The sequence below is a fragment of the Rhinolophus sinicus genome, linkage group LG01 (assembly GCF_036562045.2).
Source record: "Rhinolophus sinicus isolate RSC01 linkage group LG01, ASM3656204v1, whole genome shotgun sequence".
Lineage (NCBI taxonomy): Eukaryota > Metazoa > Chordata > Mammalia > Chiroptera > Rhinolophidae > Rhinolophus > Rhinolophus sinicus.
This window is the reverse complement of record NC_133751.1, coordinates 48,570,424-48,597,583: the sequence shown is the minus strand read 5'-3', so window position 1 is coordinate 48,597,583 and position 27,160 is coordinate 48,570,424. Positions and strand designations below refer to the sequence as shown.

The 27,160-nt window shown below is 34.8% G+C and overlaps 1 protein-coding gene across 4 annotated transcripts in view; it reads right to left on the bottom strand.

Annotated features, from left to right (window-relative positions):
- Window positions 1-27,160, bottom strand: part of VPS8 (VPS8 subunit of CORVET complex) — a 242,373-nt gene that overhangs the window by 185,650 nt on the left and 29,563 nt on the right. For all 4 annotated transcript variants that reach the window (XM_019735832.2, XM_074328957.1, XM_074328952.1 and 1 more), the window contains 10 exons: window positions 26,650-26,682; window positions 25,641-25,695; window positions 17,949-18,073; window positions 12,424-12,510; window positions 9,966-10,033; window positions 8,552-8,705; window positions 8,393-8,452; window positions 7,000-7,107; window positions 5,573-5,653; window positions 3,002-3,172 (listed from right to left, as the gene is read on the bottom strand). In XM_019735832.2, coding sequence (XP_019591391.2) covers window positions 3,002-3,172; window positions 5,573-5,653; window positions 7,000-7,107; window positions 8,393-8,452; window positions 8,552-8,705; window positions 9,966-10,033; window positions 12,424-12,510; window positions 17,949-18,073; window positions 25,641-25,695; window positions 26,650-26,682 — 942 coding nt within the window. The remainder of the gene's footprint in view (window positions 1-3,001; window positions 3,173-5,572; window positions 5,654-6,999; window positions 7,108-8,392; window positions 8,453-8,551; window positions 8,706-9,965; window positions 10,034-12,423; window positions 12,511-17,948; window positions 18,074-25,640; window positions 25,696-26,649; window positions 26,683-27,160) is intronic.

Sequence of the window (27,160 nt, the reverse complement as noted above, 5' to 3'; positions counted from 1 at the left end):
TAACTGACGATTTGTACTTCTTAATCCCTTTCATCTTTTTCCATCTGGTGGGCATGAAGTGGTATCTCACCTTGGTTTTGATTTGCATTTCCCTAATGATTAATGATGTTACGCATCTTGTTAAGCTTATCGGCCATTGGTGTATCTTCTCTGGAGATTGCTGCAGATTGTTTCTGAAGAGAAATCTGCTCTCATACTTATTGTTGCTCCTCTGCATTTAATGTGTCTTCTTCTCTGGCTGCTTTAATATTTTTCTCTTTACCACTCACTTTGATCAGTCTATATGGTTTTCTTTATTTTATTTGTCCTTGGGTTCATTGAGCTTCTTGAATGTGTCTGTTTATAGTTTTGGAAAGTTTTTGACCATTATTTCTCCTAATTTTTTCTCTCTTCTCCTTCAGAAATTCCAGCTACACATATATTAGGCTATTTAATGCTGTCTACAGGTCACTAACACTATTTTTTTAATTATGTTTTCTCTGTATTTTATTTTAGATTCTACTGCTACACAGGTATCCCTTACTTTTTCAAAGTTCATGACACACTACATCATTTTTACGAAAGACCTACATTAGTACCCATTTTCACTACCAAAAAGAATACATAAAGGATTTTGCTGTTAAAAAAAAAAAGGTAAAAAGTAAAAATAGTGTTCAACATTTGTTTTGTAGCGAGCTATAATAGAGGCGGTGCACACCCCAGTACCGAGAGTGGTCCTTCCAAGTTACTTCCCTGGGAAACACCTCAGCATCTCAGCATCAAGCCGCCATAGCTTTGACCTATGTCTATGAGCATCTGTGGTTTATCTTGATTTATTTTGTGCATCTATTAGCAAGATGTGTCCTAAGGTATCAGAAAAGCCTAAGAGAATTTGGTAAGGGTGTTACACTTAGCATAAAACTGTACGTAGTTAAGCATATTTGGTACGATTTGGTAGGGTTTTTTTTGGATCTGGGAACACTCAAAAATTTTTCCATATAAATTAATGGTAATTCCTTCTTCACTTTTGCCATTTCAGCTTTACAATGGTTTCAAAGGAACACTCTACTTTCGGATAGCAAGGGAAACCTGCATCTTCAAGTTCACTAATGTTTTTCCTACAATATCTACTGTCTGTTGTTAATACCAGTGTATTTTTCATCTCAAGCATTGTAGTTTTTAGTTAGATTTGCATATTTTTAACTATCTTCCATCTTTTTAACTAACATTTCGGACATATGGACTATAATTAAAATAACTGTTATGTCCTTATCTACTAATTCTAACATCTGTTTCAGGTTTAAGTCAGTTTTGATTGATTTTTCTCCTCATTATAAATTGTGTTTTTCCTCTTTGCAATGCCTAGTAATCTCTGATTGGATGGCAGACATTGTGAATTTTACCTTGTGGGGTCGTGGAAATTTCTGTATTCCTATTAACATTCTTGTGCTTTGTTTTGGGAGGAGTTAAGTTAGTTGGAAGCGGTTGGATCCTTTCCGGTCTTGTTTTCAAGATTTGTCAGTGGGGCTCAGAGCAGTGTTTACTCTAATCCTAATTATTCCCCACTACTGAGGCAAGAGCCTCTGAGAACTCTACCCAATGCCCTATGAATCATGAAGTTTTCCGCCTGGCTGGTGTAAACAAGCCAGTGGGAGCACTGGATATAGTTCCTTCTACACCTTTCAAATATTTCTTTCCCTGGCCTTGGGTAGTAGCAGTCTGCTGAATACCCAAGGGGGATCCTTTGTATCGTGCCCTCCTTTCCAGTACTCTGTCCGCTCAGCCCACCTTTGTCTTCCCATAGTCTCAGTTCTGTCTCAACTCATGGAGTCCTCCACGCTCTAAGTGGGTTCTCTCTCCCTGCGCCATAGCCTGGAAACTCTCTCAAGGCTAATGCTATAATCATAGGGCTCACGTCATTTGTTTTCCATGTTGTCAGGGATCACTAGCCTTCATTACATAGTATCCAGTAATTTAAAAACCACTGTTTCTTTTTCTGACTTTTTTTTCCCCAGACAGTAGAGTAAATCCAATTCCCATTATTCTATCTAAACCAAAAGTGCAAGTTTAAAGTCTAACACTATTTTTAATAGTCATTCAGACACAACAAAATATCTAAGTGTGAGACAGTAATTATTCTTACTTTTGTGAATTCTATTGCTTTACCATTTCTTACTCTGGATTTCCTGGTTTCTAAATTCTGAGGCTGGAAGACTCTTTCATATATATTCTATGCTCTGAAGTTCTAATATCTCAGGGAGATTTGAGCAATGTCTACATATCATGTAGCAGACACATTAAATATGACCATCATTACTTTTTTTTTCAAGAAATTACCCAGGGAATCCTCACAATAGTCTAAATTTCCTGCTTAAAGATTACTAGTTTAGGAAACATGAGATGACAATTCAAAGTAATTTAACTGTAAACTATTTGTGTCCATTGCTAAAGGCCATTATCGTCATTGCTTAAAATAGAGTAAACTTGATACAAAGATCAAAACTTTTATGTCTTCCTTTTCTCCAGGCTCCGACATTTCACCTTTCTGCTATTCCTAAAGAATCTTTTCTTTCTCGCAAAGTCATCAGTGCCCACAGCCACCATACCTGTTCAAGCCTCTACCAAACACCCAAATATGTCCAAAGCCTTATAGGCTACCTGTCTCTAGTCATTTATCCCTTAAATCTATCAGACTTATTGCCACTGTATTAGACTTTGTAAAATATTTTGCTTTCACAATTTTTTCTCATACATTTTCAATTTCATTATTTTAGTATAAAAGTTAAAACTCTTTGGTATTAAATTAGTCATATTTCTGGATAGAAAGTAACAGGAATTATTATTATTTCAGTTCACATTCCTGAATACTGACAAATACACCCACATCCACTTCAACCTCATGGCTTTTAAAGAAACACCTCAAGAAATAAAGATAATGCTTCAGAGTTTCTATTTCTAAAACAAAGCAACAACAAAATACCAAGTTCATCAAATCAACACTAAGTTAATGGGTTATGCTTACCAGTGCCTGGCTAACATTTCCTCCGGTGGCTAGTGATTTGAAATGACTGCTATTGTAGACCAACTGGACTTCCGAGATCTCCACTGTTTCCAGTTCCTCTTGAGTTTGCCGATCTATCACATGCAACTTCTCTACACTGTCCAAGAGTACAACTGTGCGTGAGTTTATCCACTGCAATTCAAGCACACAACAAAACAATAATGAGGCCCATCCCATGCCATCATTCAGAACAAGAAGACTGGCTGCTCAATTAAATTACACTGAGGACTTTATCCATTCAATAATTTGATGACGACACAATCACAGCAGGAAGTACTCAGTAAACAGCCCGGAGAACAATAGATGCATAACATAGGATTGAGGTTGACAGTGCTAAAATGACATTCTCATAGTCTAAAAGAAGGTTAACTAAGATCTTTACAATTGCGGTTTAAAAGGTTAAAAACAATTGCACAAACCGCAATTACTTTTGCACCAACCTCATATATTACAGGATTTACTGGCTTTTATAAAATTTTTTAAAAGGTTCATTGGCACAAATGACTTAAGCCAAGTGACAAACTTTGCATTTCTGTTTTTTACTGACATTAATAAAACAAAAGAACAAATTAAATCGCATAAACTTAGATGGTCAAAGGAGGATTGCTAGCATTTAAGTAATACATATTTTAAAATGGAAGCTATTTAAAATATGTATTTCCTTCAAATCCTTCCTAAAAATTATTAGGAGAGTTCCTTGCTCTATTCCTATCTTCTGAATTTTGTTTAATAAGTACTATTATGATTTTGAAAGTAATAACAATTTTAAAAATCTTGTGAAGGGTGCCATTTTGATAAATTTCTTAGGTTATATTTGAGATTTATTTTCAAAATATATTTTTTTGAATCTCAATCCCTTCCAAGAAATAACGTTTTAAAAACTGCTCAATTAGAATTCTAAATTAGATGGAACAAAATGTTTCCCCTGCACTTTATCGCTCTGGTATTCATGTTGGTTTATTTATATGATAGTGCATGTTGTCAGAGGTTATTTGCATAATACCATATCAATGACAACCAAGTTGAAAATGATTCTATTTTCTTTTGACATATGCTAAAGATATACTCTATCACTATACAGTGGCTATTATAAGGGGTTTTGTTTTTCTGGGGCTTTTTTTCCAAAAAAGATTCTCTCTCAGAAAACAGAATTTGGTACTTAAGTTTTTTACAAAGAGCTCCTATAAGGTACTCTCTTGATTACTTTACTTTAGAAAACAAAATACCATTTAAGAAAGACACATTATTTATTAGCCTTATACAACCTCAGTCACTAATAATTTTTGAATGTTTTCAAAGAACACCTGATTCAAACAGTGAGCGAATGACAGAGAATGTTAAGAGTTTAGCAGTCATTCCTGAGATTAATCCCTCACAATTACAAGTATTGACATTATTGTAAACATGCCTTTTAAAGGTAATTTACAGAGCAAGGCAGTTAGTGGTTACATCATGGATAAGCCACAGGACAAATGAAAATACTGACTGTGGTATTGTTAGGAGGAAGGCCCCTTGTGGTTGGGGAAAATTTTTCCGGGTAAAGAATCACAGGCCAATTTTAAAAGTGCTGTATCTCAAACATCTTAAAGCAGAAATGATGATGATGAATTCTAGAAAACTGTGTTTGGTGATTCAACGAAGGGTTCTAGTGATGACAAAGGTATTGGTATCTTATATGCATGAGAAGAGGTGGAACAAAATTATTTTGTGAAATGTGCGTAAGAAAAAGCATTATTTCTAAATCAATAGTCTGTATGTGAGATTAAAAGGCAATGTGCAACTAAATTTTAAATCATATATTATAAAGAAAAGATCTATTTCATCTATATTCCTAAAAATTTGTGTATTATTAAATTGGGGGTAAAAACTTTTTTTAGACTTTTTATTGGAAAAATGAGGCACTGTTATATTTAGGGTTGTCTATATTTATGCACATACAGAATGCTTCACTGGATACCAGCTATTGATTAATGCTAAAAGCACTAATGATAGAAACCCAAAGATATTATAATTATACTACTGCAGAATTAACACACTATTTGAAAATGAAAAAATTGACACAAAAACAAATGATACTTTTTTTTAATCAAAACGTCACTCAGGACTGAGATGCACGGTAGAAAGAGAACTCTACAAAGTTTTTAGCCACAAGAAAAAACAGGTTACATAAATGCCTGAACCAATCAGGACAAACTCAAAAGGATAAAAATGTGTTTATAAGTAAAGCTGGGCAATGGCCCTGAAAAAACCCATCTAAATTCTTCTGAACACCCCTTTGAGCTAATTAGGACATTAAAGAAAACTTTTGCCAATCCTGCTCAGCAGGACACAAGGCTAAAAGACAACAAAAATAATGTGGCATCGCACCAAACTCAGACTGTATTCAATATACGCATGACTTCACTTTTCTCCGTATTTTACATAATCCTAAAGGTCACGGTTCATGGCAGAAATCCTGGTAGCTTTAATACACCATGGACTCAAAACAATGAAGTGAAATAAATGGGGATACATATTCTGAATAATACTCACTGTAAAGTTGATGAGGTCATAGTACAGGTGAAGATGCTTTTGCTTAGTAACATGTATTGCTCCAGATTCATCTCTCTTAACCTGATGATGAAATAAAAACAACCTAAATATCAGCTAGTATTTGAGAGCCTTTTTTAGATACGTAATTATACTCCACCTAGAAAATGATTTGCATTCACAGTATGGATAAGCCAAAAATACCGATAATGAAAGAAACTACTACACAAATGACGGAGAGTATCACACCATGATTTGTATCAAAATCCAAGGTATATATCTGTTCAGCGGTCTTGTTGTCAGTATTAGCAAATGCTGTAATGTAATATTAACTCTGTCATAATTCAGAACAACCTACCTCCATCACATCCATGACTACAGTTAGGTAGAGTTAAAGCATAAAATGGGATTGGTGACATGGTGTGAAAAAGTTCATCAAAAGAAAAAAAAAAATAACTGTTACAATGACAAAAATTAGACTTTTCTGGTGTATAATACTATTATACAACAAAAAATTGTTGTATAATAGTTCGAACAACAAAACATTTCCCCAAAGAACCTCAAACGTCAATATTTGATTTATATATGTGTACACATACACTCTATAACCTTCAATCATCCTTATAATTTGCTTTCTCCACCTCTGCTCCAAAGTGACAGAGCACTGAAGAAGAGAGACAGCACAACGTACACCTGACCTCCCAGAAATTCAGGACCTCCAATTCAGTGAGTTTTGTTTTACACTCCCCATAGCAGTATTCCAGATGTCTTCTTTTCCCTTTAAGTCCCAATTCCTCTTCTAGTCTCATCACCTGCAGTCCTGACCTTACCAGATAACCTTAACAAACAACCGACACCACTTGATGTGGGCCCTTCGTGTACTCCCATTTTCACTTCCCTAAGTTGCTTCCCATGTAAGAAAGGGAGATCTGGCAAAAGCAGCATGAGATCTAGAGCCATGGGCTTAAGTTCCACTATTACAGCTATGTGAGCAAGAGCAAATCACGTATTCTTTCTCAGTTTCCTCATTTGGAGAGTGAAAATAAGACAGCACCGAATTGTTCCATATCTTTCATATGTTGAAAATATTTCATGAGTGATCAATGCCAACATTAGGCAGATAGGTAAGCCATTAACACAGACATATGTACATTCATATATTTAAACATACACATACACCATTCATTATTTGTTAGCCAAAGGAGATGGAACTGAGAAATACACCATGAAAGGGCATGGAGCGGAGGGTGATCAGTTGTTTTCCACGTTAACCATTAAAGCCTTAAATAAAAATTAAATAGGTCACTCTCTCACCAAAGAATCATGATAGCATATTTCTTTGACACAGTATTAAATTACTGGTGAATGAGAAAAAGATAATCTTATGATAAAGGCCTTTATAACAGGTCTAGCATCATACTATGACTTACCAAAAGGAAATGAACAACATCTCCTCTGCAGAAGGCAAGCATGGGGTTCACGTAATTATGCGCGGCCACAAAGTGCCAGGCCAGCAATGGCACACTGGAAGGATCCATCTAAGGGAGGAGAAGGCCCCCCCCAAAATTAAAAATTACAGTCATTACAGTTAACAAACAGAAGGACAAAGAAACAACTCTGATTAAAAATAGCATCTGACTAGTATTACTTGACAAAACTTCCAGTTTCTCCTTAAAATAGCCTAAGCAGCAGGGACCGACTGGCCAGTGTCACGAGCGAACTTTCTGAGTGAATGGTAATGTTCTATATCTGGGGAGAGGTTTGGGTCACAAAAGTATATACATCTGTCAAAGTTCAGCAAGTGTACATTCAAGATCTGTGCACTTCATTGTATGTAAATTTTACACCAAAGGAAAATCTTAAATAACTATTGAACTCTTGCTAATCATATGAATGGTAAATATTTAGGGGAAACAGCACTGATTTCTGCAATTTACTTGGAAATATACACACACAAAAAAACACAATATGATGGGTGGATAGAGAGATGGACAGATATATAATAAAGAAAGTACAGTGAAATGTTAATGGTAGAATTTAAGTGTTATTGTTAGGTATAGAGATGTTTAATGTAAAAGTCTTTCAACCTCTCTATTTGTTTGAAAATGTTCATAACGAAATGTTGGAAAAAGTACCAATAAAAACATATAAAAAGATGCAATCACATACCATCATGATAAACTTCAATTAGCCAATGAAGCTAACCTAAGAAACATTAATGGCAATCTAAGTCAGCTTTGCCGGGCTTCCCCTGGGGCCCAGAGGTACACAGAGTACCAACAAGCAAAGAGAAGAGTGATCTCTCCCCGTATAGGGGCTGCTGTCTGAACTAGCCTTAGTTCTGTACCATCATTCTCCATCCCATCCCATCAATACTTCTCCCCATATATACACTGGAAGACCACAACTCTATGAAAACGGCCAAGCAGGAAAGAAAGGGGACACTGGGCTGTGCATAAATACATTCAAGGAAGTATCGACCTCAAAGTAAAATACCAGAGGCAGGAACCAAATACCAGCGGTACCCCCAAACTAAATACCAGTAGCAATTAATGCTGGATATTATGGTGGGGTGTTCAGCATCTCAGCAGAAGCTGTTTATAAGAGAAAAACTTAGAGCAATAAAGGTGGACAAGTACGGACACTGCTCTCGTCACCATCGGATGCTGCTTTGGTCACATCAAGTCCAGACAATGATCTTTGGAGCACAGACTTCATGCTGCCTAGTTTTCTGACAATCACACAGAATTCACCACTTACAAGTCCTTTTTCCCAACCTCCTGACATGGTCTTTTTGCCAATAAAATGGAGAGGCTTACTCACCCGTCCATAGGGAAAAGTCATCCACACTTTCAAGGATGGTTTCAATCCAATGACCAGTATCTTTAGGACAAAAAAATATTTTGAATACTCTGTCATTTCAAATGTTTTGGTATTCAAAGCCTCTAAACCTTCTGCGTTTCATCTCCTACACGCACCTACCTTGGTTAGAGAAGCCATGGCCAGTAAGGAAAACTGTGTGATGGGATGCTCTTTCAAGTCAGGCTTAGAATGCAGAGGCTCAATACAGCACACTTCACCCTTGGAACCACTGAACAGGCATCTAGACTCACAGGTTCTCACTCCCATCACTCTCCTGAAAAGGAACAAAAGAATTCAGAATCAATTCGTAATGACCCAATAGCTTACCCACAATAGCCTCCTAACTCCTCTTGCCCCACAGCAATCCAAATCCACATGACATCAGCATGACCTTTTTAATGGATAGGTCAGATTTATTATTCTTCTAAAAACACTGCAATGGTGTGCCACTGTACATAAACTAAAATCCACATGTCTCACCATGTTTTAAATGGCCCTATATGATCTGCCTCTGGCCCTTGCCCCCCTTCTCCCACTGCTGTTGTTCCTGAAAAAGTCTCCCTCCAGCCACACCTGCCTTCCTTCCGTTGCCCCAGCAGGCCACGTCTGTGCCCGCCTCAAAGCCTTTGTGCTCGAATGTCCCTCCGCCTGGAACATTCCTTCCAGATCTTTGTATTTGTTAGTCACGTTACCATTCAGCTTGTTCCTCAAATGTCACTTTCTGAGAGGGGTCTCCCCAAATTATCCTTAAGTGCACTCCAGCACACTGATCTATCTTGTTTTCTTCACAGTACTCATAACTATTGAAATTATTTCATTTGTGTGTTGGTTTATTGTCTCTCCCGATTCCCACCCCAACAAGAATGTAAGTTCTAGCAGAATAGCAACCTTGTCTGGTTTACAGACGTAACTCTGGTCCTAAAACAATGCCTACTCATAGGACATGCTCAATAAACACTAGCTGAATAAATAGTCTTTTTAAAGCAATTACTCTGGGCTCAGCACTGTTAGAAGGCATAAGAAATACAAGAAACAAACATAGCCCTTACTTTAAAGAACTTATGGAAACATCATACACATTGAATTTTATGTTCTACTTTTTTTTCTAACTCAGCTTTATAAGTGTTCTTCCAAGTATCAAGACAGTTTTTGCTCTTAGTTAGAGAGTACGTGAGGCAATTCCAAGGCAATAAAAACCTTTCTACACCTGGCCATTAGAGTTTTATAATCAACTGGGCCTGGGGCATAAACCAAAATTAGTGAAATACTCCAGAATGGTTCCCAAGCCTGACAGCGCATATGAATCCCCTGAGAAGTAGGAGTTTAGAATCCCGACTCTGACCTACTTCGATAGAATTATGGGGGACCAGGCCTGGAACTATGTATGTGCTATAAGCCTCCCCAGGTAATTGTAATACAGAACCATAACCTATTTTCAATCACATAGATTTTCCAGACCTCTTCATGCTCAACTTCAAGTCATTAACCAGAGCTAGTCTTTTCATTTGTCAACAAATGTCCATTAGTCTCTTACTTAAATGTCAATTCAAAAACAGAGCCTCCGCTGTCGTTACAAATTGCAAGAGTTGGATCATCTGTAAACTAAACAGAGAAAGAATTTATCTTCTTGTAGATTTTCAAACAACCAGTCAAATGTTGAAAGTAAGGAAAAAAATTATAAATTTTTTAAAATCTAAAACAAACACATTTAATTTGAAATCATTTCAGCTAGATTTAACTCATCACTCTAAACACACAAACCTACCCATATTCAGAACAAAAGTGGCTCAATTAGCTTTAAAAAACTGGGGCTTTAAGAAAGCAAAACCACCAGGATAAAAGAAAAATACAAACTATGACTCATAAGAGCCCTAAAGTTCTCTACTTGGGTTCTTACATTAACTTTTTCTAATTTGCTATTAAAGTGAATAGAATACTTTGGATATATTTGCAGTTGCCTAGTTTTCAAAAATAAAGACACAATAAAAGATATGTGGTATCTTGGAGGAATAAACTTGCCCGAATATGTTTTCTGAATAACTGAAAAGTTAATCCACTATACTTAAAATAGTTTAACTTTTTATGTAATTCTTCCTAAAATGTGCTGCCTCCTTGATCTTTTTCAACTGAATATACTTCAGTTATTATTATGTACCCCTCTGGAAAACTCAAAATAATAATGTTCACAATGACAGATTGTCCTAAGGGCTTATGAGGTATAGTCAATGTGGATATTGAAAGACACGAAACTGAGTAACTTAACTTGTATCACTGACAGTGACTCGTCTCCCTAACCCCAACGGTTGGTGAACCATCCTAAATGGCCTGGCTTTGTGCTCTTCATCAGGGGTAACTGAGGTATAGGAGGCTTCTGTAAAATGATTCTTCCTCAGCCCCACACACAGGCACAGTACAGAAGTCCCACACCTTTGCTCTCAAAGCCCCACTAAGCAGTTGCCAAAGTGGAAGGCATACATCTCAGAGTGCAGGAAAAATAACAGGACTCATATTTTTATTTATTAATTTTCTACTTCTTATGTATATGCTTTACAATGTACTTAAATATTAGGACAGTAGTATATTTATATAATTTTTAAATATGTATGTATATACGTATGTGTAAATGTATATATGAAGAATGCAAGCCCAAACTGTTACCGATGGGCGGTAGGGTTAAGCTTGGAGAACGAGGAGGAGGACTGAAGTGCAAGGGGCTGCTGTCAATCCAAGACCTCAGAAGTAGTCAATCCCGTATCCTTCTTGCTGCGCCTTTCTCCAGGGTCACAGTGTCTGGACACACCCCCTGGATCACCATTCCCAAGCAACACAATGATATTACTACCACGCTTTTAACCTCCACGGCGCTCTTCTCTTTTCTCTCTGCCTTTTCGCTTCTATTTCCTATTGTTTCTCCCAAAGATGATGCTTTTCCTGCAAATGGACTGGCCTTTCATAAACACCACCAACTCGTTATTATTGAGCAGCTACTATGCATAACACACAAAAATAAATAAGAAACAGATTCTGGTTTCAAAGATCTTAATCTATTAAAGGAGATAAAACATAAACACAACTAATTATATTAGAAGTTGGCACATATCATATGAAAAGAGGTCAAGATAAACTGCCATGATGTTCAGAAAAAGAAGAAATTCTCTCTAGTTTTACTTGTCTTGGTTGTTTTCATTGTTGCTAAACGCTTCAATGCTGCTTTGTCAAAAGACTTTTATGTAACTAACCTAGATACAGACACACAAACTCCAGATGCTTGCAGACTTTAAAAAGCATATGTATGGGTAAGAGGGGCCTGCACCGCTAAGCAACCAAATGTGTACATGATTAAAATCTAGAAAATCTAATTTTAGACTTCCCTAGTTATAGTCCTTTACCTTTTATGCTTCTGAACATGAGCTTAACAGCATACAAAAACCAAGGTTCACATTGTATTTATAAATAAAATCTAAGTTGGTTTATTTTTTTCAGGCCTGTAAGGAGAAAGCCAAGACTCAAATCTTAATGTCTTTCCTCTAGAGGCCTGAAAGAAAATAAACCAACAGATTCATTTCTAAACATAATGCAAACCTTGGTTCTTTCACATTGGTGCCTTGAACCTCAGGTAACTCCCAGGAAAGTATGACCAAGCACACAATCTCAGCAATAAAATCTTGGTAGACTAAACAAAAGGTTAAAAAAAAAAAAAAACACTTTAAAATCTTCACATGAGTTTCATGCCTATCTTTGCTATCAACCTCTCATCTAGGATCATGTCAATTTACTCTTTTTTGCTGCTGTATCTATCAGACTTCAATACAACTTGCAGCTGAATGTTACCGTGCTACTCCATCTCTATTGTTCACTTAGGAAAATGTTTTGTTGGGCTCGTCAAATAAAAGACAATTCATTTTCAATGATTCTGTTTAGAACAAAATTTACTTAAAAATGGATACGTAGACATAATAAAAATTAGTAGAAAAAGAAAACAAAGATGTTACCTTAATATGCAATATTGCTGTTCCTGGAGGATGAGCATCTGTTATTGATCTTAGAAGTTTTCCACTGGCCAAATCCCACATAGTGATCTATAAGACAACTAAATGCTTTAGAAAACAAATTTATTGCTCTTTTTTGGGCTTAAGTATCCTACCTTCTGGCTGAAAAAACCTATTGCTGGTCTATAAACATTGCAGGCAAAGAACTATAAAGTTAAAACATAACTAAAGGCTGCAGGTCCATTAAAGCATGGGGCTTTCATTCCATCTTCATCTACCCCTCATCCTGCCCAATCTGCTTTTCTCTTTAGATTTGAAATGTTTTTATACTGATAGGTAAAATAAATTTCTTTAATGAGTCCACTTCTTTAGCGCTGATAAAAATTATAGGAAAGCCTTACTACCAAACTAACTAGTGATGTATAATGCACAAGATGAGAAAAACGCCCAAGGGGACATCTCCAGATTGCCTGGTCTGGAGGCCTGCAGGGTTTACAATTGCTGTCCCAAAGGACTGTATATATTTGCATTCTTTAAAGCTACTGCTGGAGGGTCTGGTTTCCAATCAGCCTGAAACTGGGTGCTAACTGAGATCCCTCCCTTTGTAACACTGACAGATCTTGGCAAACCCTCAAAAACTGGCCCCTAATAAGAATAAATCAGACTGTGCAGACAATCACAAAGGTTCAAGAGGCAACCAAGAACTAGGGCAAGATTGACTACAATATATATATTATCTGTGAACATCACAGTAAACACAAAGCAAAAAGCTACAGTAGACACACAAAATATAATGAGAAAGCAATCTAAGCATAACAGTAAAGTCATCAAACCACAAGGAAAACAAGCAAGAAAAGAAGGAACAAAAAGAACAACAAAACAGCCAGGAAAACAATCAACAAAATGATAATAAGTACACAGCTATCAATAATTACTTTAAATGAAAGTGGAATAAATTCTCCAAACAAAAGATATACAAGTAGCTGAATGGATTAAAACCCATCTATATGTTGAATACAAGAGACTCACTTCAGCTATCAGGACACACACAGAATGAAAGTGAAGGGAATAGAAAAAGATGTTTCATGCAAATGAAAACCAAAAGAAAGCTGGGGTAACTACACTTTTATCAGACAAAACAGTCTGTAATAAAAGACAAAGATGGGTATTACGTAATGATAAAGGGTTCAATCCAACAAAATAAACATTTGTAAATATTTATGAACCCAACATAGGAGCACCTAAATGCCAGGGGTGCCAAAAACATGTATACAAGTGGACACTTTGGTCAGCGCTGCTCAAGCAGTAGTTCGCCATAATCAGAAGTGTCTGGACGCTGATGGTAACCTTTTTGAGCACTTCTTGCAATTGCAGACGTCAAACGTGACTTGTATTCATCTTTTGTTATCAGTATATAGTGAGTATTACCATTTTAATAGTTTTTTCCTTAATTAAAATGTGCATACATTTCTTTAGCACCCTCTGTATATAAAAATAAATTTTAACAGACCTAAAGGGAGAAATTGACAGCAATATAATAGTAGGGGACTTTAATAGCCCACTTACATCAATGGATAGATCATGAGACAGAAAAAATAAGGAAACTTATTTTTTGGCTATTCAGGGCCTTAAATGGCCCTTAAATGACACATTAGAACAGATATACTTAATAGATACACAAAAAACAGTCTATAAAAAGCAGAATACACATTCACCCCAATACACATGGAACATTCTCCAGGATAAATCATGTGTTAGGTCACAAAACAGTTGTCAATAAATATAAGAAGACTGAAGTCATATCAAGCATCTATTCCTACCACAATGGTGTAAAACTAGAAAGCAAAAAACTGAAAAAAATCGTAAATATGTGAAGAATGAACAACATGTTAATGAATAACCAACTGGTCAATGAAGAAATCAAAGGAGAAATGGAAAAAATACCTTGTAACAAATGAAAATGGTACAACATACCAAAATCTAAGGGATGCAACAAAAGCTATTCTAAGAAGGAATTTCACAGCAATACATGCCTATCTCAAGAAACAAAACAAAAATCTCAAATAAACAATGTAACTTTACATCGAAAGGAACTGGAAAAGAGGAAAAGACAAAGCCCCAAGTTAGTAGGAGGAAGGAAATAATAAAGATCAAGCAGAAATAAGTAAAATAGAGACTAAAAAGACAACAGAAAAGATAATGAAACTAAGAGCTACTTCTTTGAAAAGATAAACAAAATTGACCAGTGTTTAGCTAGAAAAAAAGAGAGAGGGTTCAGATAAAAAAAATCAGAAATGAATGAAGTTACAACTGATACCACAGAAATACAAAGGATAATAAGAGATCCTTGAATTACTATGAATAATTAAATACCAACAAATTGGACCACCGAGGAAAACTGGATGAATTCCTAGAAACATATAATCTTCCAAGACTAAATCATGAAGAAATAGAAAATCTGAATAGACCAATACTAGTAGGGAGATTGAATCAATAGTCAAAAACTTCACAACAAACAAAATTCCAGGATAAGACGGCCTCACTGGTGAATTCTACCAAACATTTAAAGAAGATTTAATACCTATCCTTTTTGAACTCTTTGATAAAACTGAAGAGGAGGTAACATTTCCAAACTCATTTTATGAGGCCAGCATTATCCTGATACCAAAAGCAGACAAGAACACCAAAAAAAACCCCAGAAAATTACAGGCCAATGTCACTGATGAACATAGATGCAAAAATCCTCTACAAAATGTTAAACAGACCAATTGAACAAAACATTAAAAGGGTCACACAAGTAGGATCCATTCCAGGGATCCAAGGATCAACATGATCCAATACATTTAAAAAATAAAGAACAAAAATCATATGATCATCTCAATAAACACAGAAAAGCATTTAACAAAATTCAACATCCATTTATGATAAAGACTCTCAATAAAGTGGGTAGAGAGGCAGCATACCTCAACAGAATAAAGGCTATATATGACTAACTTCATACTCAACAGTGAAAAGCTGAAAGCTTTTCCTCTAAGATCAGGAACAAGACAAGCATAACCACTCTTGCCACTTTTATTCAACGTAGTATTGGAAGTCCTAGCCAGAGCAATTAGGCAAAAAAATAAAAGGCATCCAAATTGGAAAGGGAGAAGTAAAACTGTCATTATTCGTGGACAATATATTTATATATACAGAAAACACTAAACATTCCACAAAAAACTAGTAGAATAAACAAATTCAGTAAAGTTGCAGGGTACAAAATCAATATATAAAAATTTGTTGTGTTTCTATACACTAACAATGAACTATTAAGGAAGAAAAATTAAGAAAGCAATCCTATTTACAATTGCAAAAATAAAACACTTAGGATTAAATTTAACCAAGGAGCTGAAAAGACCTGTACATTAAAAACTATAAGACACTGATGAAAGACATTGAAGACAATGCAAATAAATGGAAAGATATTCTGAGCTTACAGATTAGAAGAATTAATATTGTTAAAATGTCCATATTACCGAAAGCAGTCTACAGATTCAGTGTAATTCCTATCAACATTCCAATGGCATTTCTCAAGGAAATAGAACAAACAATCCTAAGATTTGCATGGAACCATAAAAGACCCGAACAGCCAAAACAATCTTGAGAAAAAAGAACAAAGTTGAAAGTATCATACGCCCCGATTTCAAACTATATTACAAAGCTACAGTAATCAAAACTTATGGTACTGGCATAAAAACTGACACATAAATCAATGGAACAAAACAGAGAGGCCAGAAATAGGCCCACAGATATATGGTCAATTAATTTATGACACAGGAGCCAAGAATATACAATGGAGAAAGGACAGGCTCTTCAATAAATTGTGTTGGGAAAACTGGACAGCCACAGGCAAAAAGAATGAAACTGGACCAGTATCTTACACCATACAAAAAAGTTAACTCAAAATGGATTAGACTTGAACAAAAAATTGAAACCGTAAGTCTCCTGGAAGAAAACATAGGCAGTAAGCTCCCTGACTTGGGTTTTGGCAATACATTTTTGAATCTGACTCCAAAAGCAAAAATAAAAAAGTGGGATTACATCAACAAAATGAAAAGGCAACATACTGAATAGGACAAAATATTTGCAAATCCTATATCTGAGAATGGGTTAATATCCAAAATATATGAAGAACTCATACTACTCAACAGTAAGAAAAATAAAATAAAAATAAGATTAAAAAATAAGCGGGAGATCTGAATAGCTATTTTTCCAAAGAAAACATACAAATGGCCAACAGGCAAATGAAAAGATGCTCAATGTCACTAATCATCAGGGAAATGCAAATCAAAACCACAATGAAGATAGCCCCTCACACACGTTATTATAGAATGGCTATGATCAAAAGACAAGTAATAACAAATGTTGGCAAGGATGTGGAGAAACAGAACCCTCGTGCACTGTTGGTGGGAATGTAAATTGGTGCAGCCACTATGGTAAAAATATGAATATTATGGAGGTTTCTCAAAAAATTAAAAATAGAACTACTATGTGATTCAGCAATTCCACTTCTGGGAATTTATTCCAAGAAAATGAAAACACTAACTCAAAAAGATATCTGCACCCCCATGTTCATTATAGTATTATTTATAATAGCTAAAATATGGAAAAAACCTAAGTGTCCTTCAGTGGATGAATGGATAAAGAAGATGTGAGATGATAGATAGATATAGATATGTATGTATGTATATATATATATATATATATATATATATATATATATATATATATATACACATATATCACACATACACACAATGGACTACTACTACTAAACCATAAAAAAAAAAAGAAAAAGAAAATTTTGCCATTTGTAACATGGATGATACTTGAGGGTATTTATGCTAAGCAAATCAGACCAATACCATATGATTTCACTTATGTGTACAATCTAAAAAACAAAACAAATGAACAAACAAAACAAAACTCATAGATACAGAGAAGAGATTGGTGGTTGTCAGAGGGGAGGGGGCTTGAGGGTTGGGTGAAATGGGTGAAGGTGGTCAAAAGGTGCAAATTTCCAGTTATAAAATATAGAAGTCCTGGGGATGTAATGTACAGATGATGACTCAAGTCAATCATACTGTATTGCATGTTTGAAAGTTGCTAAGAGAGTCAATCTTAAAATTTCTCATCACAAGAAAAAATATTATGCAATTTTGTATGGTGACAGGTGGTAAATAGACTTATTGTGGTGCTATTTCGCAGTATATACAAATATTAAATCACTATGTTGCACACCTGAAACTAATATAATGTTGTATATGAATTATACCTCAATTTTTTTTTAAATGTCATACTCTGGCTCAATCAATAACAATTATTTAAAAATTTGAACAAAAGTCAGACTGAACAATCTCAGGTTATCTCTAAAGACATGTCACTTTATAACACGCATTTTGGTCTTCAAGATAATAGATCTAGAGATACCAGTTTTTCTAAAATTGATTTTAATATTATCTTATGGATAAAATAAAGTCCCCATTTACCTGTCCTTTAGCAAAGCCACAGAGAAGTCTTGAGCAGTCGGTGTTAATACTGAGGGCGGAGATGGCTCCATACTGGCCTCCAACACTAGTGCTACCCAGGCAGAGTCGCAGAGCTTGATTCTGATCTAAAGAAAGTAGTTTGTCGAATCAAGTGAAAGAAAAGGAAGGAGTAAATATATAGACTTTTTTTTCAAAAACTTGGGAGGTAGCAGGAATCAGAAGAATCAATGATGAAGTCACATTCATTTTAAAATATATGTATTAAGCACCTACTAGAGGCTGGGCACTGAATTACAATGCAGAAAAAAAAACAATAGGTACAAGGAAGCATAATATAAAATTTTCTAATGATAAGTGAAAAAAATCCATAAGAAATCTGTATCTCCTTGAATAAACCATCTTTTATCTCTCTCATTCTGGTACTGTATTTCTTGCTATCTTTAGGATACAAAGTTACAGGAAATACCATCTTTTAAAGTACCTTTAAAACTTCCAAAATCAAAATGTATTAATTTAGAATTTGATTGAAATTTACATTTATATTATTCATGACGAAAATGTTTACTAGGCAAATTAACAGAACAAATACAATTAAACATTTAAACTACTTAAGAAAATTATTTCAAGCATCAACACTTGATATGCAAAAAGCAAATAATTCAACTCTCTCCTAGATTAAATTATTTAAGGGCAAGGATCTTGTTTTAATCACCTTTGATTTCTCCAGGAGGCACTCAATTATTTATTAAACTTTATTATCTAATAATTAAAAGAAATTCCTCTAGGGCTTCCCCTAAGCAATGCTTATTTTGTATAGCATTCATTATCGGATCCACTTGAAAACAATGAAATAAAAAATTTATAAGAAGGCATGCCTCCAAAATTTAACTGTTTAGGGGGAAAAATAAATAAACCCACCATAGTGCACCAATCTGGAGTTCTCTAAACTGACCGGTAATTGTTTGCGCCTCCCTTACCTATTGTTAAAAACAGGACAACAGATCCAAAATGGAGTCACTTCCGCTAAGTCCCATATCACCAAACTGAGACTTGATACTTAACTTCATTACGGTTTTGGCCTCTCCCAGGAATGGAACCTTAAACCAGTCAATCAGGAGTTGCCTGGTCAGTAGACAATTAGTTAGGTAACCTGCCTGATGACCCGTCATCCCCTAAAGGGAATGTCAGCTTTCAGCTAGTGTTAACTTTCTTGTCCCATTCCCTTTTGCCTATAAAAGTTTTTCATTCTGCATAGCTTCTCCGAACTCCTTCCTATCTGCTAGATGGGATGCTGCCTGAGGCATGAAATCATTGAATAAAGCCAATAAGATCTTTAAAATTTACTCAGCTGAATTTTGTTTTGTTAACACTATCTACATACTACTTTTTGGAGATAAATATGTCTTTCTTCCACTATTACCTAAGACATCTCTAAGGTCCCCTAGCATGGTAGCTTACACTCAGAGCCAGCTGACAATCATCTGAATAGCTTCCGCATTTGCAAATCTTCCTTCTCTAAGAGTAAACCTAGTTATCAGCAAGAGCCTAAAAACATTCATTCTCAGGTCTAGGGAATAATATTATGTAAATCCTCAAATAGTAATCTCCACCTCCCCAAGGAATTCTGACACAAGTGATAGCTGTATGGTATCTGGCACACAGAAAATACTCGACACTCACTGAAATCATTTTACATTTTAGCTTCCAAGATGAACAGTCATACAGCAGTAAAATTCATAAATACACAAGGTCTGATGTATTTAAAAAGCAATTATCTTTGTTCATATCTAGCATTATTATTACAGATTTTTTCCTTTTTTCTTATTTACACACTTTTTCCTCCTTCCCCCCGTTTAATTCAAATTATTAAAATTTCCTTTGTTCTATTTTTCTGACTCTAAATATGATATCACATTTTATTTTGCTTTACTGAAACTGCCTGCAAAAAATGGTGTTTCCCATGATCCTTATTTTGTCAGGGATGCCTTATGCCGTTAGCGGATTATCCATGTACGTACCTTATTTTGCAAACTGTCAAGATACAATGGTTGGGCAACAGTGTTCTACAAGCATACATAGCACTACTGAGGGGCATGCGTGTAGGCAGTGGATGGACTGAAACAGGACAATGGCAGGAGTTCCATACCAGCCGCACAAAGAAGGCTCAAGTCTGGGCTGCCTGCCTTCCAGGGACAGAATAATGTCTGAACGGTGCCCTGCTGTGATCTTTTGTAATTCCTGCTTTGAGATCCAAACTTTACACAGTTCTGAGCTGTTACTTAGAGAGACAATCACTACTGCTTTCCGATTGAACAAAGTTCATACTTTAGACTAAGTATTCTTATCACTCAGGAAAAGTAAGAATAAGAGAATTAAAGATTATGACAAAATAGAGAATAAGGGTACCATTAAGAAAAGGAAAGAGAAAAGGAAAAATACATATCTAACTTCTAGATTAAAAACAAACATGACTCTGCTTTCCTGACTGTGGGTCCCATATACTAAAAATTAGCTAAGACAAGGAACCAAACTATCAACGCTGGTCATTCCTGAAACACGTATTAAATTTACATCTCACAAGACAGTGTTAATGAAAATACTCTCAGCTTTTTTCTTGAGTTTTACAATGTATTTACTATTTTCATAATATCCCTTTATAGCATGGCTACGAGGTGATGCACAGTGTATAATCTATTTTAACTCCAAAAGATATTTATCAATTCTTATTGCTGTCTTTATACATTCTATTTTCATGATGCCATATTAACAAACTTGCTATTATGCAATATAGAATAAATTCAGAAAAGGTAGATTTCTATAGAAAAAATAAAGCAGAGTCTTACTGGAGAGGTTTCTTTGCTAGAGTAACTAAACATTCTGTATTCCAGATAATTCGGGACAATTCTGGGGAAAGGTACTCAATGAAAATAAAAATAAAATGTCTTCCAAACACTTAAGTTCCACAGTTATATGGACAGGACAAAAGAACATGGACAGAAGCAAGAAAGGTGAAAATCAGAGCTCTCTCCACATTCTCCTCCTCAGAGGGGGGCTCTTGATCTCATTAATTTAAAAGGAAAAATTATATTCTCCCCCTACTCACTGAAGTTTCCTTTGTCTATTGTTGGGAAAAAGGGATTAAATTAGTAGTACAGTAGTACATTTACAAAGTCACACATATCACATTTGGTTGACATTGTCAACTTAGTGTTGTTGTTTTTTAAATTGGAGTGGGTCCTTATAAAGCAAATGAATCTGGGCAAGAAATACTAAGAAATGAGACCATCATTTTTCCTATAAACTTCACAGAATTGACATACCGCTTAAGTAAGAAAATGCCTATAAAAATTTGAAAACTACAAAATGGTACAAATGCAAGAGATTAACAACAATAAATAGCTCACCAATTAATTAAGTCAAAAGCCAGATCTCACAAAAGCACATCTATTTGACAAGCAATGGATTATACCTATTTCTTTTACTAGTGTATTTTTCAAAGTACACTTTGCTTAGGATAGATCTCTTCAGCATATTCTGGGCTTAAGAGTAATGTTCTGAATAGCAATCAAAAATCACAAATAAGACAGAGAGTCTATAATAGCTATAAAATCTGAATTTGACCATATTTCAAGAATTTTTCTCTTACCATATACCAAAATTAACCCAATCTTCTATTTCTTCATCCTAATTTGTTTTAACTAGTTCTTAAAGACCATCAAAGTAGGAAATACCTAGATCCTAGAAGGAGTCAAATTTAATTCTGTGTGTAGAGCTCTACTTTTATTGCTAATAGTCACCATTCTTCAATATTGCTCTTTTCTTACACTTTGAGCATACACAATACCCTCTAAGACCAAAGGAGAAGCAGAGATATTAAGAAATATTTTTGTATGGTCATAAAATAACAAAAACTCTTCTACCTCATTTCCATATAACCAACACACAGAATGAAAGTTCTCATTCCCTGTGTAAAGTTTACTGCCTGAAGCCCAGGACACATTGAATCCCCATGGCTAACTGGCTATTTTCCAGAATGCTGATGCTTACAAAGAATCAGTTTGTGTTCATTCCCAAACCTGTTCATGCCACTGTAATATCGTTGTACTTTAAAAACCTAATTAACAATACATGAACTGATGAAATAGAGTGAAAAAGAAAGGGCTGTTGTTTCTATGAAAACTAAATGAATGCTTTAGAAAAACTTGGTAAAGATCAAGTGCTTTGAAAAAAATTCATGAAATAAGGGTTGGACAAGACAACTGTGGAAGACCAAAGAAAATTTTGTGAAAATCTAGTATTTTGCACTCCTTGATTAATTCACAGGTGCTTAAGGTTTTATGTCTATTTTTAAAAATTAAAAGTATAAATTTTACATTACCCATTATCGATGTAGTTAATGCCAAAAAAGATGCCCCAGACCTCTAACTGGCAGATACAAACTCAAAGTAAAGGCTTTGGATTATATCAAAAGATTAAGGGGAACATGAATATTTATATGTTTTCAATTAAAACACTGAAAGTATGCATAAATGTATCATTTTTAACAATTCCCTGCTTTACCCCATCTTTCAATTAGCTGGTTTTCTTCGATAAGCTTTTCATAAGAGGGCACTAATTGACAGCATTCTCTTTCAACATTAAAAAAGGTCAAAAGAGTCACTCATGCAAACCAAATTACTATACCTTTTCCTTTGAATCCATGGAGAAAAGATTAAAAGAGAGAAAAGCAAGAAATCAGTTCACAAGTTCAAAGAAAAGACAGGTGAAATTTCAAGAGTTTAAGTGACAAACTTTATCTGTAGTAATGATACTAAATGTGATTAAGGGATGTCTAGCGTTTACAATTATATTTAGGTATTGGTTATGGGAAAAGAGGAAAGGCATAATATTCAAGTTACATCACAGTAAGTAAATCCAAGTCCATTAAGTTTGATAGAAACAAAAACAATTTCAAAAAGATAATCTACTAAAGTATGCTAACAACCCAAAAAATGGAAAAACTAAGGGCCTTGGGATAGGGAAACATCTTAATTAAGATTTGAATTTTTGAGATCCTATATATAGATAAGAACCAAGGCACACAATAAATATCACATATCTATAATTCCGTAAAAATAGGCAACATACATCAACCTTTATGAAGCTTATAATGATTACTATTTTAATGACCCAGGTCTCCATTCCAAAGGGGAATCTACTGATACTTAAACAAGTGCAGTTCTTCCCTCTACACTTTTCCCTATGATCAATGAAGATGTTTAAAAGAGATCAGATTTAACCCAGATCTCTAATCTAGACACTTCATAGTATTATTACTCTGCCATTTGTAACTGGCTTTCAAGTAAATTTCAGTTCATTTGTTAAAACTCATTGTCCAAATATCTGATTCCTACAAAAATAATGAGTAAAACTGAGTAACTGCATGATTAAACTCAAAGCATAACCAGAATTTTAAGAGTCTTTCTCAAAATGTTCACTTTGGCATATACTTTCTTTTCCATGAGACTCTAATGAAAGATTACTATTTCATCCTATCTACAAGAAAGCTGCTAGGATCTAAAGAAAATTAGGAGGCAAGCCCAAGGAAATTAAGGAGACAATAGCAAAAGATAATGTGCTCTTTTTCTCCTCTGCTAGTTTTTATTTTGAGTACATTCATTTTAATGTGTTGCAGTAAGCTCTACATGGGTTTGATTACAAGCAGGCACGTATTTTTATAACCTCATGGTAAGAAGGGAATGTTAAAGCGGAGTTGAGGAAAAGTAAGCAATGGTAAGTTGGAACAAAAACTCAACACGCATTCTGCTGCCAGATAAACATGCATTATATTCTATCCCCATTCACCTTAGTGTTTACTTCATATATTCTTTACTTCATATATCTTGGAATTTGTCTCCTTTTCTCTCAGGATAGGAGAATTGCCCAGAGTGGTGGAAATCACTGATCTAGGATTCCATATTCCTGATTCTAACCTTGGCTCTGTGCATGTCACTTATCCTCTCTGGTTCTCAATCACCTCACATGTAAAATAACGGGATGCACTAAAAGACCTTTTAAAACCCTTTCCCCAAATTCTATCAATCCAACACTAAGTATGGAGCCATAGGAAAAACAAGCATTCCTACACCTGATAGGAGAGCAAGCTGGTAAAACTTTCTAGAAGGTAATTAGGCAATACACATCAGAAGTGGTTAAAATGTTCACACCCTAACCCCGGGAAATCCACTTTTACAAATCTGTCTTAATGAAATAATCATGTGCACAAAAATGTAGTAACAAAGATGTCCATTACTATCCTATTTGTTTAGAAACAACCTAAATATCTTATAGTAGGAAATGGTTAAGTAAATTATGGTGAGTCCATTTTTAAAAAAATACTATGTAGCCATTAAAAATGATGTTACAGATAAATATATAATTATACAGAAAGACGTTCATTATAATGAAAAAGCAGGTTACAAATTGTATGATCCCATATTGGTATATGGATGTACACACACACACACACACACACACACACACACACACACAGATTGGAAGGCTATACAAAAATATTAGGGACTATTCCTGCATGGAAGAATTTGGTATTTTATATTTCAACCTTCTGCTTACCTATGTTTTCTAAGTTTTCTATTAGGAACACATCTCAATTTGGGAATTAAAAAAAACTTATTTAAAGAATCAATTCTATAGTTCTCTGGAGAATTGCATTATTTCCATTCTTGTCATCTCCAAACAATAAAACTATTTTATTTAAATCAATCACCTTTGAAAAGACTAGGTGTGAAAACCACATGAATAAATAAGGCTTTTGGCATAACAGAAAATTTTATAAACAGGAAGTCATATTGCTCTAAAACAAGGGAAAAATAACCACTATGGTAAATAAACATGTAATGCCCGCAAAGGTCAAATTGTGGTTCTGCTGTTAAAGTATTCCCAGGTAATCCTTATACGATATCCTGTAGATTCCTTAATGAAATACATTATCATCAGGAATTCCGGTTAAGAGAGATGAAAAAAACTTAAGATCCAGAGAAGAACACAAAAATGACAGAAAAATATTATCTAATAGTTTTTTAATTAAAAAACAGAACAAAATATTCTGGTCATAGTATTGAATTCAGAACCAAAGACTATGGTTATTTTGTCTCAGATAGAAAAAAATAAGAAAATACTTAAGACTAACTCTACCATACAAATGAAACTAATTATCTTCTCAACCAAGAAAAATGTGATTATGCACTAAAACCTTTTTTCATATTAGAGGGATTTCAGTGGAAATGAAAAAAGAGTTTATTGACAGTGAGAGAAAATTATTGAGAATGCCTGGAAACCTCTTTCCTAAAGATCTTCTAGAATACCTATTACTCAGATATGATTTAGGATCAAAAACCACCCCCACCACCACCAAGTGGAGGCAGACAAGATGACAACCCTTTCAACTTTATATTCTTTTTGTCTAGGTCTGCAGAGAGTCAACAGATATGATAGCTTATAAACTCATAAATAAAACTTGCAACAAGAAACAAAATGAATCTGAGTCAAGTAATTTTTAACTACAAAAATATTGACTGTTACTTTTCAAGTCCTTTCCAGGAAAATAAAGTTCACAATATAAACTATGATTAAAGGACATTATAAATCCAAAAGGATACTTAATATTTAAAATAAAGTATTCAGAAAATTTACCAAATATTAAGGCCAATCCATGAGATGTACCCACTGCTATCAGACTGGATACTGCCTGAGAACAAAAGGGGAGATTATGTTTTAAGATATTACATCAAGGATCTTGAAATAAGCAGAGTTGAATTTGCTGGTTTTCCTTCCTTTAGGCACCAGATGACATACCAACTATTACAAATAAGGACAATTTCATCTAGGAAGCAAAATGAGAAATGAAACGCAGGGCATTTTATTTCTGGGAATCCCTCTAAATTTAGTCTGAGGGTAACGATATCAAAATACACGTTTTCAACATTATAGGCAAAAACATGACACTTACCTTCCTCTAAAGCAATTTTTTAAAAACTCAAGGGTCCAGACAAAGTAAGAGGCACTTATGCTACCCAACCAAGAACCTCCTATGAGGTGTGGAGAAGAGATTAGAAAGCTCTTCTCTAGTTTAGTCCCAAGAGCCAAAAGGCACTAGAAATGTTCAAAATTCAGCCAACTTCCTCACCAATTAACTAACTAATAAGAAAGCTACAGGAGGCAGCTAGAAGTAGTCGGGAAAAGAGGGCACTAGTGTGCTTCCAACATGCCCCAGTTCTCTATAATCACTCCACAGACTGACTTAGCCAGCTTGGCAATCGAGTTCAAAGCTGTTAAATGTACCATTTACCACAAAGTGATTTTACCATATACTATTCTCCACTCCCTCTAACCAAAGAGAGGCCATATCACAGAAGGAGCAAATTTATTTGGCCAGTGTAGAACCATACACAAATAACCCGCAAAGTGCTAATCGTTATTCCACTATACACTTCCCAAACAACAGCTTGACAGTAACAATACACTAGAAAGAGAACATTCAACATGGATAAATTTTAAACCTGATTACTGGCAATAAATGACTTATAAATTTATTATCACAATAATTTAGGTAATTACTTTAAACATTAGAGGAATAAATGTTTTAAAAAAACCCAATCAAATAAAAAGCTTACCTTTAAAGGATTATTTAAAGTATACTTACAATTGCTGTAGGCAAGCCAGCATCTACTTTGTCCTAAATGAAATTTAGAACAAAAAAAGTACTTGAAAAGATACTCTCATTATAAAACAGAAAATGATATAAGGCTGCTCTTTACATATACTTTGATCCAAGTCAATTCAGAGAAGAGGTAGAACCTTCGTTTTTGCTCCCAACTAAGAGAAACTACAGAAGTTGTATATGTACTTGCATACCAACAAAATATAAAGAGCAAGAGATACTTCAAGAGAGGTACTGATTATAAATGAAAATGTACAGGAAAAGAGGAAAGAGGTTGCATTTTCAATAATGTGAATAAAGCATAAATACTATGAGTCAAAAGGGAAGGAGTACATAAAGGTTTTTAAAAAGGCAAACATATGCTAAAGATATTCTTACTCTAAGTAGGAGCTTCTTATCCAGGAGACTATGCAATAACCTCTCAACAAAAGCTGAGCAGGGAATATTCAGTCAGTACTCAAGCATAAGAAAATTATAAATTAAGTGCTAGTTC